This window comes from Ochotona curzoniae, unplaced genomic scaffold (assembly GCF_017591425.1).
Source record: "Ochotona curzoniae isolate NIBS_2020 unplaced genomic scaffold, NIBS_Ocur_1.0 scaffold_3208, whole genome shotgun sequence".
NCBI lineage: Eukaryota > Metazoa > Chordata > Mammalia > Lagomorpha > Ochotonidae > Ochotona > Ochotona curzoniae.
This window is the reverse complement of record NW_024467106.1, coordinates 30687849-30705303: the sequence shown is the minus strand read 5'-3', so window position 1 is coordinate 30705303 and position 17455 is coordinate 30687849. Positions and strand designations below refer to the sequence as shown.

General features: G+C 47.5%; 1 protein-coding gene across 4 annotated transcripts in view; it reads right to left on the bottom strand.

The window, feature by feature from the left end:
* Positions 1 to 15817, bottom strand: part of GNE (glucosamine (UDP-N-acetyl)-2-epimerase/N-acetylmannosamine kinase) — a 38512-nt gene extending 22695 nt beyond the window's left edge. For 2 of the 4 annotated variants that reach the window (XM_041004480.1, XM_041004479.1), the window contains exons 1-2: positions 6606 to 7183; positions 2330 to 2781 (exon numbers count right to left, since the gene is read on the bottom strand). In XM_041004480.1, coding sequence (XP_040860414.1) covers positions 2330 to 2781; positions 6606 to 6769 — 616 coding nt within the window. In that variant the 5' untranslated portion in view covers positions 6770 to 7183. Of the gene's footprint in view, positions 1 to 2329; positions 2782 to 6605; positions 7184 to 15712 lie in introns of those variants that run through there. The other 2 variants (XM_041004481.1, XM_041004482.1) reach the window with 2 other exon arrangements.
* Positions 15818 to 17455: the final 1638 nt, after the last annotated feature.

Genomic DNA, 17455 nt, shown 5'->3' with positions numbered 1-17455 from the left:
GAGAGACAGAGATCTTCCACCTGCTGGTCCACTTCCCAGACGGCTATAATGGCCAGGGCTGAGCCAGACCCAAGCCAGGAGCCAGGTGCTTCACCTGGGTCTCCCACATGGGGGCAGGGACCCAAGCACTTGGGCCATCTTCCTCTTCTTTTCTCAGGCTACCAGTGTGAGTTACGGATGGGAAGTGAAGCAGCCAAGACACGAACTGGCGCCTATATGGGATGCCAGCATTGTAGGTGTGCTTATGAAAAGATGGTAAAACAGCCAAGACTAGATGTCTTAAAAAACACAGAACAAACAAACAAAAACAAAACCCTAGATGTCTTTACAGGAAGCCAGAGAACAGAGAAAACAAGACAGTGAGGCACGGCTTCCAGTATGTGGCAAGAACACATTTTGGGCAGAGTTTGCACTCGCTTCTCAACCCGCAATTTCTGAGATTACCATTTTATAACTCAGTGATCTCAATTGTTCTCAGGGCTCCTTTCATAACAGTACCATAACTTTGTTTTGTTATAAAGTCTTATATTTACTGTACTGTTTCTTTCCATATGGGGTATTTAACATGTCTTTTTTCATGCTGCTAATATGTTTTGGGGAATCATTACATTCATTATATGCAAATGTTCTGATTACGAAGATGAATGCTCTAAGTGGCCTGCCAATTGTATGTCTCCGTAAGCAGAGTAACAACATGAGAAGTTGCAGGTGAAGGAGAAACAGCAGACTGGCATTGTGATACAACACAATAAGCCAATGCTTGCAATGCTGGTCCCCATACTGGAGTGCCAGTTCGAGTATCAGCTGCTCCATTTTCAATCCAGCTCCCTGCTAATGTGCCTGGGAGAACAGCAAAGGATGGGCTAAGTGCATGGCCACTGACACCCAAGTGGGAAACCCAGAGTTCCAAGCCCTTAGCTGTGGCCTGACCCAAACCTGTTTCGGCCATTTGGAGAGTGAACTAACACATGTATGATCTCTCTCCACCTCTCCCTCTCTCTGTAATTCTTTCAAATAGATACATATTTAAAAAGAACAACTATGGCTTTTGCTTTCTAACAATGCAATAGAAGTTTAGATTTTTAGTAACTATCTATGGCTTAATATTTTCTTTTTTTTTTTTTAAGATTTATTTTTATTATTTTGTTATTGGAAAGGCGGATGTACAGAGAGGAGAGTCAGAGAGGAAGATCTTCCGTCCGATGATTCACTCCCCAAATGAGCGCAACGGGTCGATACTACGCCCATCCAAAGCCAGGAGCCTCTTCTCCAGGTCTCCCACGTGGGTGCAGGTTCCCAAAGCTTTGGGCCGTCCTCGACTGCTTTCCCAGGCCACAGGCAGGGAGCTGGAAGGGAAGCGGGGCTGCCGGGATTAGAACCGGCGCCCATATGGGATCCCGGGCGTGCAAGGCGAGGACCTTTAACCACTTGCGCCACCGCGCCGGGCCCTATGGCTTAATATTTTCAATATTCGTTATCTCATGTGAGTAGCCCAACAATTTCATAGGAAAGGCATTGACAGTAACAATATTTTTCCATTGCACTAAAAGACAAAATGCAGAAAAAATGAAAATATTCAAAACTCCACATCAGAAATACACACAGTAGAGCAGCGAGTGTACATCCTTCCTGGCCTTTCCATTGCTACAGCTGCTATAAAACGGCATCATAACACGCATGTCTATAACATGCTTCTACTCTCCCTTGTAGCCAAGTATTCACTTTCAGTAATATGACTCAAAGCATTCCACTGTATAAATACAGCACAATTTAAAAACATAAAGAAATACACCCAGGAGTCTATTTCACAGAAGAGGTGGATCTCAAAAAGGCAGTCATGCCGTGGGTAAGATCTATGAACTCACATCTTAGCCTGTGCCCGGCGGCGTGGCCTAGAGGCTAAAGTCCTCGCCTTGAACGCACCAGGATTCAATATGGGTGCTGGTCCTAATCCCGGCAGCCCCACTTCCCACCCAGCTCCCTGCTTGTGGCCTGGGAAAGCAGTTGAGGATGGCCCAAAACCTTGGGACCCTGCACCCACATGGGAAACATGGAAAGAAGAAGCTCTTGGCTCCTAGCTTCAGATCGGGGCAGCACCAGCCATTGCGCTCAGTTGGGGAGTGAATCACCAGACAGAAGATATTTCTCTCTGTTTCTCCTCCTCTCTCTATATATCTGATTTTCCAATAAAAATAAATCTTAAAAAAAAATCCTAGCCTTCTGGGTGCAAATGCGATCTTCTATCCACTTGTTTCCAAAGGGACTAAGCACTACTCGGCACCTCCTGACACCCACGGCTGCTGGACTGCACATGGTCTGACGCACGTACCTAACCACATCCGTATGATGCTCATGTAGTCTTTGTTCTTGGCTGAGAGCAGCTTGTCATAGGAAGGGCAGCCTGCCAGGAGGATGCGGTCGTGGTCCTCACACATGGAGATGAGGTGCTGCTCTGCGCTCCGGGTGCAGCACACGTGGTAATGAGCCAGCTTTGTGATGGCGTGCCTGATGGAATCGTCGATAGTCCCACTCACTTCCCCCCCTTCAATATGAAGGATTCGGATGTTCATCAAGGCGGCAGATGTGGCCAGCGCCAGGGCATCAAAGCGGTCACCATGAACGATCATGATGTCCGGCTTCAGACGGTTGAGAACATCTGGGAGCTTCACCAGGGCCAGGCCTACGGACTCCACCATGGCTGCCTCGTCCTCCCCCCTGACGATGGTGTGGAGCCTCGTGTTAATGTCAAAGTCATCCTGTTCAATCATGCGATAGGTGTTTCTGAAGCAGGAAAGAGATAAAGATGTGAGGGCACATGTCACCACATGAACAAAGTAAGTGAACACCTTCATCTCTGAAAGAAGTTAACACTTCACAATTTTACTTGTTCAGGTGAATAAATTTATGTATGAATTGCCCACAAAAATACTGAGCATATATCCAAAGGACATGCATAGTCTGATACATTTTGCTTACATGATTACCACTTTAGCCACCACCTGGACCTACACATAACATCTCCTAAACCTCAGACACCTCACTTCTGTCCTTCCCACAGCACTGGCAGGAAAACAAGTGCAACCGGCTTTTTAGTTAGGAAGAAAGAAACCAAACTGTTATCTTGGTTAAGACTTTTTCCTATTTTTTTTTTTTAGTAATCTTTTTTTCTCAAGATTTTATTTATTTTTATTGGAAAATCAGATATACAAAGAGGAGGAGACAGAGAGGAAGAGCTCCTGTCCAATGATTCATTCCCCAAGTGAGTGCAACAGCCAGAGCTTATCTGATCCAAAGCTAGAAGTGAGGAGCTTCTTTCAGGTCACCCAAGTGGGTCCCAAGGCTTTGGGCCGTTCTCAACTGCTTTCTCAGGCCACAAGCAGGGAGCTGGATGGGAAGCAGGGCGCTGGGATATGAACCAACACCCATATAGGATCTCAGGCTATGTAAGATGAGGACTTTAGCCACAAGGCTGCTGTGTCAGGCCTGTAAAAAATAACCTTAATAAGTCGGGACCCAGAAGAAGCTCCAGGTTCCTGGCTTCGGATTGGCTCAGTTCTAACTGTTGTGGCCACTTGGGGAGTGAATCAACAGACAGAAGATCTTCCTCTCTGTCTCTCCTCCTCTCTGTATTTCTGACTTTGCAATAAAAACAAATAAATTTTTAAAAAATAATAATATTAGGGCCCGGCGCGGTGGCGCAAGTGGTTAAAGGTCCTCGCCTTGCACGCCCGGGATCCCATATGGGCGCCGGTTCTAATCCCGGCAGCCCCGCTTCCCTTCCAGCTCCCTGCCTGTGGCCTGGGAAAGCAAGTCGAGGACAGCCCAAAGCTTTGGGAACCTGCACCCGCGTGGGAGACCCGGAAGAGGCTCCTGGCTTCGGATCGGCATAGTATCGGCCCGTTGCGCTCACTTGGGGAGTGAATCATCGGATGGAAGATCTTCCTCTCTGTCTCTCCTCTCTGTATATCCGCCTTTCCAATGAAAAAATAATAAAAAAAATAAATCTTTAAAAAAAAAAAAAATAATAATAATAATAATATTAAAAAGAAAGAAAAAAAAGAACCCCACCCGAGCTATCAGCACTGCTCCCCAGGGTGTGAATTAGCAGGACTCTGGAATTGGGAGCGGAAGCCAGTAGATAAACCCAGATACTGCAGTGTGCGGGCTGGCCATCCTAACCAATCCTAACCACTATCTTAACTACACGGCTGAATGTCCACCCTCTCCTTTACTTTCAAAAGCTATTTTCACATTACGTGTGTGTGTGTGTGTGTGTGTGTAGGAATGCTGGCATTGCAGGCGGCAGCCTTATCCATTACACCACAATGCTGGTCCCAGGTCTCTTTCTCTGATCTCCCAGTTATCCAATTCCTCTCACCAGAAGCAACCAATAATCTGTGTTAAAAAAAATACTTTCAGGATATATGTTCATTAAGCACCAATCAGATTTTCTGCTTGACAGGCTTGTCCGACGAAGACTGCCTCTCCACCGTAACTGCAGTGGCAGACAGTGTTTTCCAAGAGCCTCCCTCTTCCAGCCCTGCTGCGGGAGATCCTTACACAGGAAAAGAACCCCCTCGGACTCTCTGCCTCCGTTCTTCTTGTACTTCATCCTACTACCCAAATGGATTTTCTTTTTTTTTTTTTTTTTTTTTATTATTTTCTCATTGGAAAGGCGGATATACAGAGAGGAAAGACAGAGAGGAAGATCTTCCGTCCCATGATTCACTCCCCAAGTGAGCGCAACGGGCCGATACTATGCCGATCCGAAGCCAGGAGCCTCTTCCGGGTCTCCCACGCAGGTGCAGGGTCCCAAAGCCTTGGGCCGTCCTCGACTGCTTTCCCGGGCCACAGGCAGGGAGCTGGAAGGGAAGCGGGGCTGCCGGGATTAGAACCGGCGCCCATATGGGATCCCGGGCATGCTAGGCGAGGACCTTAACCACTTGCGCCACCGCGCCGGGCCCCCAAATGGATTTTCTTAGCGAGCCAGAAGCATGTCATTCTTTGAAAAAAAAAAAATTGTATAAATTCTTGAAGTATCCATCAATTTCTCCTTAATTTACCAAGCATTTCCTTACCTCAAATTGCCAAATAGGTTTTCTGGAGGTAGACTTTTATCTATTTGTTTTTCTGTTCTTGTCTTTTTGCTAAAGAATACTCTAAGAAGGACCATTTTACTTTAATACAAGATTCCTTCACAAATAATACTGCATTTTTTTACTATTTCTGGTGACTGCACTAATATTTTCATGCCACAAAAGTGCACAAAATGTCACTTTGTTATGTACGGCAAAGTGAACGGCCATTCCTGCATTATATATTCTGCTCCCTCAAATAAATTACCCTTCATTTTTCAAAGGGAGCCTCCAATCAGTAATAACCTTAATGTCATTAGACTAAACCTCAATATTTATTGCCTTCTACTAAAATGGTAATTCTAACAAGATAACAGAACATTCTACTTTACCTTGCAGATCAATTAGGTTTTTAAATTCCTATTTCACATTATTTTATATGCTGAAGGCCTACAAACCAATTTTAAAGAATTACTAGAGGGCCCAGAGTGATGGCTCATTGGCTCTTCACCCCCTCGCAAGCACCAGGATCCAATAAGGATGCTGGTTTGTGCCTCAGCTGCTCCACTTCCCGTCCAGACATCTGTTTGTGGTCTGGGAAAGCAGAGGAGGATGGTCTAAGGCCTTGGGATCCTGCACACGTGGAAGACCCAGAAGAAGCTCCTGGCCCCTGGCTTCGGATCAGCTCAGCTTCAGCCACTGCGGCTATTTGGGGGGTAAACCAGTGGATGGAAGACCTTTCTCTCTGTCCCTCCTTCTCTCTGTAAATTTGACCTGCCTTTCTAATAAAAATTTAAGAAAAAGAATTACTACAAAAGATTACATGGAATCACATTATTATAATTACATGATCTATAATATACATTGACTGGGAGGTAGTCTTTCTGCAGAACATCCTAACAGGGGAGCAACATTATTTACAGCTGTCACGTATGGAGCACCTGCTGGGCAGCAGCACTGGGCGTGTACCTGATATCAGCGTCTCCACTGCTCACGGTGACTCATCATGCAGTCTCACTGGATTCTGTCAATGCAAGACACCGAGGCTCCGAGACGCCAAGTGGCTTCTCAAAGGCCAAGTGAAAACAGTGGCAGAACTGGAGTGTGGAGCTGGGTTTACATAGACACAGAATCCCAGCTTGCTTCAGTTCAACATTGCAATGAAGCATAAGAAAATGGTTTCTTGGGGATATACAGTAGCTGTGAAATGGAGACTAACATCCAGATGTGAGGATGCAGTGTAGTATGCATCTCTGCTTCCAGACAAAGATGGACTTACAATGAAACTGTTTATTATATCTTGACAATAGGATTCTGGACTCTCTGCCATTGTCCATGCCCGCAATGATGGACATATGACTGAGTATGAAGAACTACATGTTAGTAATGATATAGAGGAACTAGGTGGGGGGAGGGAATTGGAGAGGGGATAAGGGAATATGGAAATATATCATAAAATGATAATAATAAGCAGTGATCCATCCCTTTAAAAAAAAAAAAAAAGAAAGAAAATGCTTTCTTCCTACTTACCCATAGTCATCTATCAGGTGAGAGCCAAGCACCACCACGTCAAGTTCAAAGAACTCAGGTTCCGTCTTGATGCCAAACATGATCGGGGCAAGCTTAGAATAATCAGCGCGGTTGCAAGTAGCAACACAAACCCGAAGCTTTCGGTTATTGCCATTCTTCTCCATGACTTTTTTGGTTTGCTTTGAGAGATTTTTAAAATAGAGTTCCTAAAGTTACAAAAATAAAAATCATATGTAATCAGAATAATAACTGTTAGATAAGAAAACAGAACATTTCACTTGGAAGTCTTTAAGTATCCTTCACTGTGAGTCTTAACCTTTCTCTCCACTTGCAATCCTCTGGGACACTCCCATCACATCCAGCAGATTACGTATCTCCACCCTTCTCTCACACACTAGAATGCAACTGAGGAAGGGCACGGGGTCAGGTGGTTAGCGAAGTCACTGCCAGGGATGCTGCCATCCCATGTCCCACTGCCTAATTCGAGTCCAGCTTCCTTTGGTGCACAACCCAGATGACAGCAGGTGACAGTAGAAATAGTCAAGACCAGGCCCACTGTGGTAGCCCAGCAGTTAAAGTCCTTGACTTGAACATGCCAGGATCTCATCAGGGTGCCAGTTCTAATCCCGGTAGCCCCACTTCCCATTCAGCTCCCTGCTTGTGTCCTGGAATAGCAGTAGAAAACGGCCCAAAGCCTTGGGACCCTGTACCCGCATGGGAGACCCAGAAGAGCTCCTAGCTCCTGGCTTCAAATCGGCTCAGCTCTGGCCATTGTGATCACTGGGAAAGTGAATCATCAGACAAAAGCTCTTCCTCTCTATCTCTCCTTCTCTCTATATACATATATCTGATTTCGCAATAAAAACAAATGTTTTTTTAAAAACTAGTCAGGACCCTGCCACCCATGTGGGAAACCCAAACTGAGTTCCCTGCTGCTGGTATTAGCGTGGTCCAGCCCGGACTGTTGTGGCATTTGGGAAATGAGCCAGCAGATGAACAACCCCTCTCCATTTGTCTTTTTCTCTGTGTGTCTCTTTGCTTTCCAAACAAAATGGAAAAAAAAATTAAGGAAAGATAGAATCAGTCATCACTGAAAATACAAATTTCAGCTTTTACTACTAGTTAAAAACTTTTTGTACTTGCCACACCTCACAACGAAGCCCAACCATTCATATTAGGCAACTGCCAAACTTTGGCTGAGAACCACCAATCTACTTCAACTCTCCTACTTTACAGAAAGGGAAATACAGGTTTAATAGGAGCACCCACTTCTCCAAGATTCAAGAGCTCATCTTGGTCCACTCCCCAAGTGCCCACAACATCAGAGGGAGCAACAGGCTTGGACCAAGAGCCCAGAACCCAGACAGGGTCTCCCAAGTGGGTGGCAGCCACCACCTGCTGCTTCCCAGATGTATATTAGCAGGAAGCTGGAATGAGGAGAGGAGATGGGCATGAAAGCCAGGTTCTCCTATACAGGATGTAATGTCTTAACCGTTATGCCAAACACCTGCCCTCAAGATTGTCTTAATGAGAACCTAATCTATTCATCTTAACACTTATGCCTCCACAGCCCACATGCCTAAACACTGGAAGTGGAAAAGGAAGATAATTAAGATAAAAACCCTACCTTCAAGGTCTCATTAGCTCTTACACAACTTGGCTGTCACCATGCAAATGCACAGCAGTGAGTACCGTTGTGTGTCTCACAGCACTTAGTATCTTTTCAAAACCTGGTCCTTCATGACATACTCAGTTATTCACTTGCATGCATCCAAACGCCCCAACACCCCATCTTTCTATGCCTCATTCGGTACCTCCTAAGCTCTGCCAATGTGTCTATCTCCTGAACATCTGCCAAAAGTATCCTTTCCTCTTCACCTTTCAGGACTTCTCACTTCAACTCGCTTTTCAGATCTTTACTACTAAGAACAGCTTCCTGTTTCGAATCTTGTCCTATCACCTACAAACTTTTTTTAAAAAAAAAGATTTATTTATTTATTGGAAAGTCAGATATACATCCGTCCGATGTTTCACTCCCCAAGTGGCCACAACTGCCAAAGCTATGCTGATCCGAAGCCCGGAACAAGGAACCTCTTCCAGGTCTCCCACATGGGTGCAGACTCCCAAAGCTTCAGGCTGTCCTCGACTCCTTTCCCAGGCCACAAGCAGGGAGCTGGATGGGAAGTGGAGCTGCCGGGATTAGAACCAGATATGGGATCCTGGCGTGTTCAAGGTGAGGACTTCAGCCACTAGGCCACGCCGCCGGGCCCAGTACTTTGATTTTTGTAAATAAGAATTTGGAGCACCTTGGGCAAAGATGTCAACATACACAGTGTCGCTCCTTAGCTAAGTTTGGTAAAGGATGAAATCCACATCCACATCGTAGCTCCTTTGTCTCATAGAATTCTGTAAACACATAGATTACCATTCCTTAAGGCCACTCTGAACTTGCTTCCCCCCCCACCATTTCCATGAAAGCTAATCCCGCCCACCGGATTAACCCTAACCCTAACATAATGGAATGAGCCTTCTACCAGGAGAGCAGGTCTCAGAACACATCAGCGCAGTCCCATCCAAAAAATGGCTGCCCAAATGTTCTTGTAACACAAGCCTTCCTCTGGGCACAGCTGAGCTGAATAAATCATCAATGATATTTCATTTGCTGAGTGATGCAATCACTCAGAAAGCTCAAAGTTGGTTGATTTGGATTTATTTTTCCAAAGAACAGCAAACTTCCTGTCTGGCAATACATAAATGCTTAATGTTTAGCAGGTTACACAAGTTATTCTACCTGAATTGAGACGAAAACAACGTCGCTGAAGGCTAAAGCTTTGTTTTTGAAGAAAGAAATCTAAAAAAAAAATCACAAAATGCCTTTTAAAAAAGACTATGCTGTTTTCAGGGAACTATGACAATCATGTGATTTTTTTAAAGATTTGTTTTATTTTCATTACATAGTCAGAGGTACAGAGAGGAGGAGAGACAGAGAGGAAGATCTTCCGTCCGATGATTCACTCCCCAAGTGACTGCAATGGCCAGTGCTGTGCCAATCGGAAGCCAGGATCCCAGAGCTCTTCCCATGTGGGTGCTGGTTTCCCACGCGGGTGCAGGGTTCCAAGGTCCTGGGCCGTCCTACTGCTATTCCAGGCCACAAGCAGGGAGCTGGATGGGAAGTGGAGCTGCCGGGGCTAGAACTGGTGCCCATATGGGATCCTGGCGCATTCAAGGCGAAGACTTTAGCTGCTAGGCCACAGCACCAGGCCCAATCATGTGAATTTTTAAAAGATCTATTTATATTTATCTGAAAAAGAGAGTAACAGAGTGGCAGATGCCAGGAGCCAGGAACTTCTTCCGGGTCTCCCTCCTGGGTGCAGGGAGCCAGGCACTGTAACCATCCTTCAAGGCTTTCCAGTAGGAAGGTGGATTGGAAGTGGAGCAGCTGGGGCTTAAACTGGCACCCATGTGGGATGCCCACACCGCAGGCAGTGGTTTTACACAGTATACCACAGCACCAATCCCCTGTGAATTTTTTTTTTCTGAACATTCATTTATTTACTTAAAAGGCAGAGGGAGAGAGAGAGTGAGTGAGTGAATGATCTATAGGCTGGTTCACTCCCCAAATGGCTGCAACAGGCAGAGCTGGGCAAGGCTAAAGGCAGGAGCCTCAGCCAGATCACTTACCTGAGACCCAAGCACTTGGGCCATTTCTGCTGCTTTCCCAGGTGCACCAGCACGGAGCTAAACTGGAAGTGAACCTGAACTTAAAACTGTGTTCATAAGGGATGTCAGGGTCATCAGTGGCATTTTTTTATAAAGATTTATTTATTTTTATTGGAAAGTCAAATATACAGGTAGGAGAAGAGACAGAAAGGAAGATCTTCCGTCCGTTAAGTCACTCTCCAAGTGACTGCAATGGCCAGAGCTGAGCCGATCCAAAGCCAGAAGTCAGGGGCTCTTCCGGGTCTCCCATGTAAGTGCAGGGTCCCAAGGCTTTGGGCTGTCAACTGCTTTCCCAGGCCACAAGCAGGGGTTGAATGGGAAGCAGGGCGCCCAGGTATGCAAGGTGAGGACTTTAGCAGCTAGGTCACCTTGCCAGGCCCCCATCAGTGGCATTTTAATCTGCTGTGTCACAACACTGGCCTCATGTAAAAATACTTTCAAGAACTTCTTTATTTGAAAGGCAGAGTTTCAGGAAGTAAGGAGGAGAGAGCAAAGGAGGAGGGAGGGTTGGAGGCAGGGCAGAGAAAGGGAGGGAAGAAGGTGAGAGAAGGAAGAAGGGAAAGAGAATGTTGAATAAGAATCTTCCATTTGCTTCACTCTCCAAACGACCATAATAGCCAGGGCTGCTGGACCAGGCTCCAACTAGGAGCCAGGAACTCCAGCTGGGTCTTCCACACAGGTGTAAGTGGCCCCAATCCCTGGGCCATCTTCTGCAGTTTTCCCAGGAGTGCTACCAGGAAGGTGGATCAGAAATGAAACAGCCTAGATGCAAAAGAATGTCACAGGTTTACCCCCACCGCACTGCAACACCGGTTCCTTGTAAACTGCCTGATTAAAGGGAAGATATTTTTCAAAAGAATTCAAAGTAATCAACTTACTTTTTGATAAGGCAGTACACTCACACGGTTTAAAACTGTAAAGTATGTAACAAAAAGTCTTCCTATCGTACCATTCTTCTTCCTGGATGTTAACAGTTACTAGTTTCTTATTTATCCTTCCATATAGATAAACTATCATTATATAAACACACACGTTTGCTTATAGAAACACATAACGTATAGTATGCAAGTGACACACTGGCATACTTGGCTTTTCAAGTGTTTTCAATTAGGTTTCTAAACTAAATGGCAAATTGGAAAAGATGACAGACGTTGGAAATAATAAACCTAAAAGTGCTAAGTTTTGAAAACTGTTGGCCATCAGCTTTTCAGAAACATGAAGCGCTGTTAGCCCTGAATGTCAAAGCAAACACCATCACAAGCACCTGCTGAGAACGCTGCAGAAAACTGAAAGACATTTGAAGTTGAAAAAGACATTTCTTCTTTTTAAAGATTTATTTTTATTGCAAAGTCAGATATACAGAGAGGAGGAGAGACAGAGAGGAAGATCTTTTTTTGACAATCTTTACATAGTTAATTGGGGTAAAAAAGTTCAAGGGCTATAGGAAAGTAGGTAAGACTATTATTTCCATATTGTTTCCTTCATGTTTAAAGGGGAGTATTAAGGAAGAAGGCCCACTCAATTTCCCACCCTCCCCAGGTCCCGCATGTAGGGTATGCTCCGAGGGTCTTGTTCAAGTGGTTTTGATAGTTCAGCAGTTATAAATTGCTGCCAATCTCGCCACTCCAAGCACCATGAGGTCGTTGAAGAATCCACTGATTGACACAGTCCATCATAGGGTCTCCGTTTGCCCTGTATTTCGCTGCCAACATATAGCTGAGGTGGTTGATTGACCTGTTCTGTCTTCTCTTTTCTTGGTTAGGGTTCTGAGTCCAGCATTTCGATTGGGGAAATCTCCAAAGAAACTTTGTCTGAGGTGTTCTCGGACCAGATTTTTATATGTACTAGCAGGTACAGGGCTCGGCTCAGTCCATGTCCCTGATCAGCTGGTGGTAGATGAAGATCTTCCATGCAATGATTCACTCCCCAAGTGATCGCAACAGCTGGTGCGGTGCCAATCCGAAGGCAGGAGCCTGGAACTTCCTCCGGGTCTCCCACGTGGGTGCAGGAACCCAAGGCTTCAGGCTGTCCTTGACTGCTTTCCCAGGCCACAAGCAGGGAGCTGGATGGGAAGTGGAGCTGCTGGGATTAGAACCAGCGCCCAATATGGGATCCTGGAGTGTTCAAGGCGAGGACTTTAGCCACTAGGCCACGGCGCCAGGCCAGAGAAAGACATTTCTAACTCTTAGGAACTTACAATAACGTAGTTCAAACCACCAGAGCACACAGCAAGCACTTTCCTTTCTGCCTGGAAGCACCAGAAACAAAATTAAAGTCTTCTCTGCCCACTATACATTGTTAGTTGTTCTCAATAAAATGTCATGTCCAAAAATCCATCCAAATCCATCTGTGTGTGTGCTTTTTTCATTCCCCATTCCCCTCAAAGATATACTGTTATACCAAGAGCCGTGGCCACATTCTTCATAATCAGCACAGAATGAATAAATGTGACAAAATAGGGAATTCAAATTACATAAGGTATACATGAAATAAAGAGGGGCTGGCATCTGGAGTAGGGGCTGAGATGCTGCCCGAGTTGCCTGCACCCCAATGGAAGTGCTCGGGATTGAGTCCTGCCTCGACTCTGGATGTTAGGCTCTTCCTGAGGTGCCCCCTGCATCAGAAGCAGAAGAGCTGAGATTCAGACCAGCCAGCCCGCTGTATCCCAGTCACAAGGGCCTCCAGGTGCCTTTCTGTGCAGCCTTCTGCTAACATGTACCCTGGAGACAGCGGGGGTTGGCCCACGGACGTGGGTCCCGACCACCCACTCTGGAGACATGGTCTGAGTTCTGGGCTCCCAGGTTGGCCTGGTCCAGCCCTAGCTGTTGCAGACTTTTAAGGAACTAACCACTGGATGGAGGAGTCTCTTCCTCTCTGCCTTTCAGATAAATAATAATTAATTTTTAAATCATGTTGCAAATAAACATGGGAAATAATTACAATATGTAAATATGCTAAGTCTTGGTGGATAGTAGAGGGCATTATACCAACTTCTGTCCTTCTCAAGATATTTGAACTAGTTCATTATTCTAAAAAATCTTTTTTTAAAAAATTTTTTATTGGAAATGCAGATTTAGAAAAGGAAAGAAGGATCTTCTATCCGCTGGTTCCTTTCACAAGTGGCTGCAACAGCTGGAGCTCAGCTGACCTGAAGCTAAGAGTCAGGACTTCTTCCAGTTCTCCCACGTGGGTGCAGGGTCCCAAGGTTTTGGGCTGTTCTCAACTGCTTTCCCAGGCCACAAGCAGGGAGCTAGAAGGGAAGTGGAGCAGCTAGGACATGAACCGGTGCCCACATGGGATCTTGGCACAAGCAAGGCAAGGACTTTAGCCACTAGGCTACCACAGTGGGTCCTAAAAAATCTTTTTAAGTGCACACTGTGAATTAAGCGTATTGTTCATAATGCCCTAAAGCTCAGAAATGAGGAGAGGAGGGACTAGAAATTGGTATTCATTCCACTCTTCAATGCCCTCATTCTAACTACAGTTACCAAAACAGATATCTACGTAGATAGACACCCAAGACAGACCACACCAAAGTACACTTTTAGCTTGAAGTCACAGGGCAGCCTGAGAAAGCAGTTCTTACAGAGCCATTTTCTGAATCCTCTCATTGCAAATGGTCCATTCTGCCCATGATAAATACAGACAACAGTGACCAACCCCTTCCAGAAAATTATGGAACAACTCATTCGTGGAAAAGAGATCTCTGTGAAAAGGTTTACTTTTTTTTATCAACTTAAAAAATAATGCCTACTTGGTTCAAGCAGCCACAGAACCAATGAAACAGTGATGGGCAGTCTTTGCTAAGGGTCAGGGGTGGCAGCTGGTGTTGTGACATAGCAGGTTAAGCCTCCACTTCCATGCCAGCATCCCATAAAATCAGTTTGAGTCCCAGCTACTTCACTTTCCTTTTTCTTAAAGATTTATTTTTATTTTTTTCATTGGAAAGTCAGAGAATACAGAGAGGAAGATCTTCCATGCAATGATTCACTCCCCAAGTGGCTGCAACAGTAAAAACTGCTGATCTAAAGCCAGGAGCCTGGAACCTCTTCTGGGTCTCCCACATGTGGGTGCAGGGTCCCAAGGCTTTGGGCTGTCCTCGGCTGCTTTCCCGGGCCACAGGCAGGGAGTTGGATGGGAAGCAAGGCCACCGGGATTAGAACCGGCGCCCATATGGGATCCCAGGCGTTCAAAGCGAGAACTTCCAACAGTTAGACCACCGCACCGGGCCCAGCCCACTCCACTTTCAACCCAGCTCCGTCTTAAGGCTGCTGGAGAGAGCAGGAGATGGCACATGTGTCTGGGCCCCTGCACCCACGTGGGAGACTAGGTGGAGGCTCCTGGCTTCCCCTGCTGCAGCATGTGGGGAGTCAATCAGCGGATGGAGGATTTTGTGTTATCCTCTCTCCATAGCCCTTTCAAACAAACTAAGCTAAGCTTCCGTTAGAGTCTCTGCTGCTCCACTTCCCATCCTGCTCCCTGGACAGGCAGCTGAGGACAGCCCTGAGCTCCTGTCAGCCACGTGGGACACCAGATGGAGTCAGGGCCTTGGGGGCCAAGCGGGCAGTGAACCAGCAGGTAGAAGAGTCTCCACCTGGCCCTCTCTCTAACTCTGCCTCGCAAATAAATGTATCTTCAAAAGAGAGAAAGAAGGAAACCTTAAACCCCATCCGCATGACTGCAGCCCCAGGATTCTGCCCCGTGACCAGCGTCTGCCTCGTGGCTTTCTTTTCATGTCATCAACATCCAGGCGTGCAAACCTTCCTGGCGAACACAGGCAGTGGCCTTCAGCGCACACGGCCTGAAACACGGGAAGTAGTGCAGGACTCTACTCCTGTGGTGCCAATTCTGTTTGGCTTCTCTCAGAGCTGCCACAAATGGACTAAGCATTTACCCAACCGGCTAGGTTAAGCCAGGGCCATCCCACTTATCAGAAGTGCAAGTCCTAGTGTTGCGACACTCTGAGGCGCGCACAGAGTCGGGGCACATAGAAAAACACAAATGCTTGTTCAACTCCCAAGAAAGCCCTAACCCCGTGTAGACTCCGAGTTGGGCGCAGACCTTTTTTCACAACGGCCAGTGGTTCCCACCCCAGGGCGCACATCTCCCGGAACGCTCTTTCTGTGCGGCCGCCCGAGGATGCAGTGAGCTGCGCCTCCCTCCGCACTCCCACCCCGGGTCGCAGGGCCCACCCCACGGGCCCGTCCGCCGTGAGGGGCACCCACCCACCACGCGGAGCCGCCACAGCGCCAAACAGTGGCTGGACCGGGAGGGCGCGGCGCAGGCCTGCGGGCGTGCAGCGGTGGGACGCTGCCGGCCGGGGAGAGGCCCCAGGGGCCCGCGCAGGATGCTCTCCCCAAGTCCCCGGCTGGACGCGCGGCTCTCACCAGGTGCCGGTTCCCTCCCGCGGAGCTGACCAGAGCCGGAGCCGGGCCGGAGGAGCAGGCTGGGAGCGGGCCCGCCCCTGGGGCTTCCGCGATCCAGACGCTCGGCTCGATGACTCGTCGCTCGACCCAGGTGCCCGCTTCTCACACACACCCCGACACACCCACCCCGGAGCGCCGAGTCGGCGAAGGCGACTGACGTCAGCCGGCAGGACGCCCCGCGATTGGCTGTGGCTCACCGTCCCCGGCTCCGCCCATTGCCCCGCGGCTTGGCGGAGGCCGGATGCTCTCGGGTAGAAGCACCTTCCGTCGTCGTGGCAGCACCCGAGCCGCTGTGGGGCTGCACGGCCCTGGCCTGCGCCCGCCTTGGCGCCCCGAGGCCCGTCCTCGCCGTGGTTGCTCTGGCCTTAGACACGCGGCCCGGTGTAAGCCGGTCCAGCGCAGCGCTTGTTTCTTTCCCTGGTCGTTCCCCGGCCTGATCCGGAGCTGGCCCGGGTGGCGGGGTGGCCGGCCTGGCGAGCAGGGACTGGTCAGACCCAGGAAAGAGCTCGCATCACCCCGAGGGACACCGAGAAACGTGGGAAGAGTGGTTAATATAAAACACTACGCATTATTATCATGATCATTATTTTTAAAACGGTCTAGAATGTACATGGGTGACACTGTTTAAACACCAGCAGCCCATTGGGATAGGTTGCTGTAAAGCGATTTTGCAGCTCCTAATGCTAAATAGGCCATAATTTGCAGAATGCTTAAATCCTTCTAGTCCAGCAGCTAGCTTGGCATCCCTAAAAAATGACAGGAGCCCAAAAAGACACAGGTGTTAAGGACTTTTGTGCGAGGAGGTGCCATCAGATTCTTGGTAAGATATATGTATATATGTATCGCTTTGACTGATGTGTACAAAAGGGTTGGACGTGAGTCAAGAGTGGCAGCCATGAAGGTTAAGTGAATAAAGATGAGATTTATTTTAAAGGTAAAATGGATGACATTTCTTTATGGATTAGGTGTCAGGAGATGGCTGGGAAACAGAAGGAATCTGGTTTAGTAAGAGCGAGGTTGGCCAATGACTAGGAGAAAATCTGGAAGAGCGACCAGGATTAGGAAGGAAAAAGGAAAGTTGAAGTCCGGGGCATGTTGTGAGTGAGACACCTGTGGGGTTAGGCAGGAAGGTGTATCTAGCCATGGGCTGCAAGTGCAATGGGCACCTTAACAAATCATGGCATACAGATGGATTCTGTTGCAGTTCTAAGACAGGTAGGTGTCAGTGGTGTGACTTTTCTAGCTACTACTAGTGTGACCGCTGAGCTCTGCTCCTCCTGTCATCTGAAGTCTTGCGCCTCCACCCCTGTTTCATTGGATCCACCCTCAAGTCAGGATTATTACTCTTAATTACATCTGTAAAGTCTCTGTGGTCACGGAACGAACAGAGTCTGCATTTCTAGAGATGAAGATGTTACTCCACCCGTCTCGTCTCACAGTGGTGTATTCGTCTTAAAGTGATATCCCACCCCACCAGATGCTCAGGGTAGAACTTTTTTTTTCTCTCTTCAAAGTGAAGAAACAGGGCCCGGCGCGGTTGCATAGCAGCTAAAATTCTCGCCTTGCACGAACCAGGATCCCATATATGTGCCAGTTTGTGTCCCGGCAACCCCACTTCCCATCCAGCTCCCTGCCTGTGGCCTGGGAAAGCAGTCGAGGACGGCCCAAAGCCTTGTAACCCTACACCCACACGGGAGACCTGGA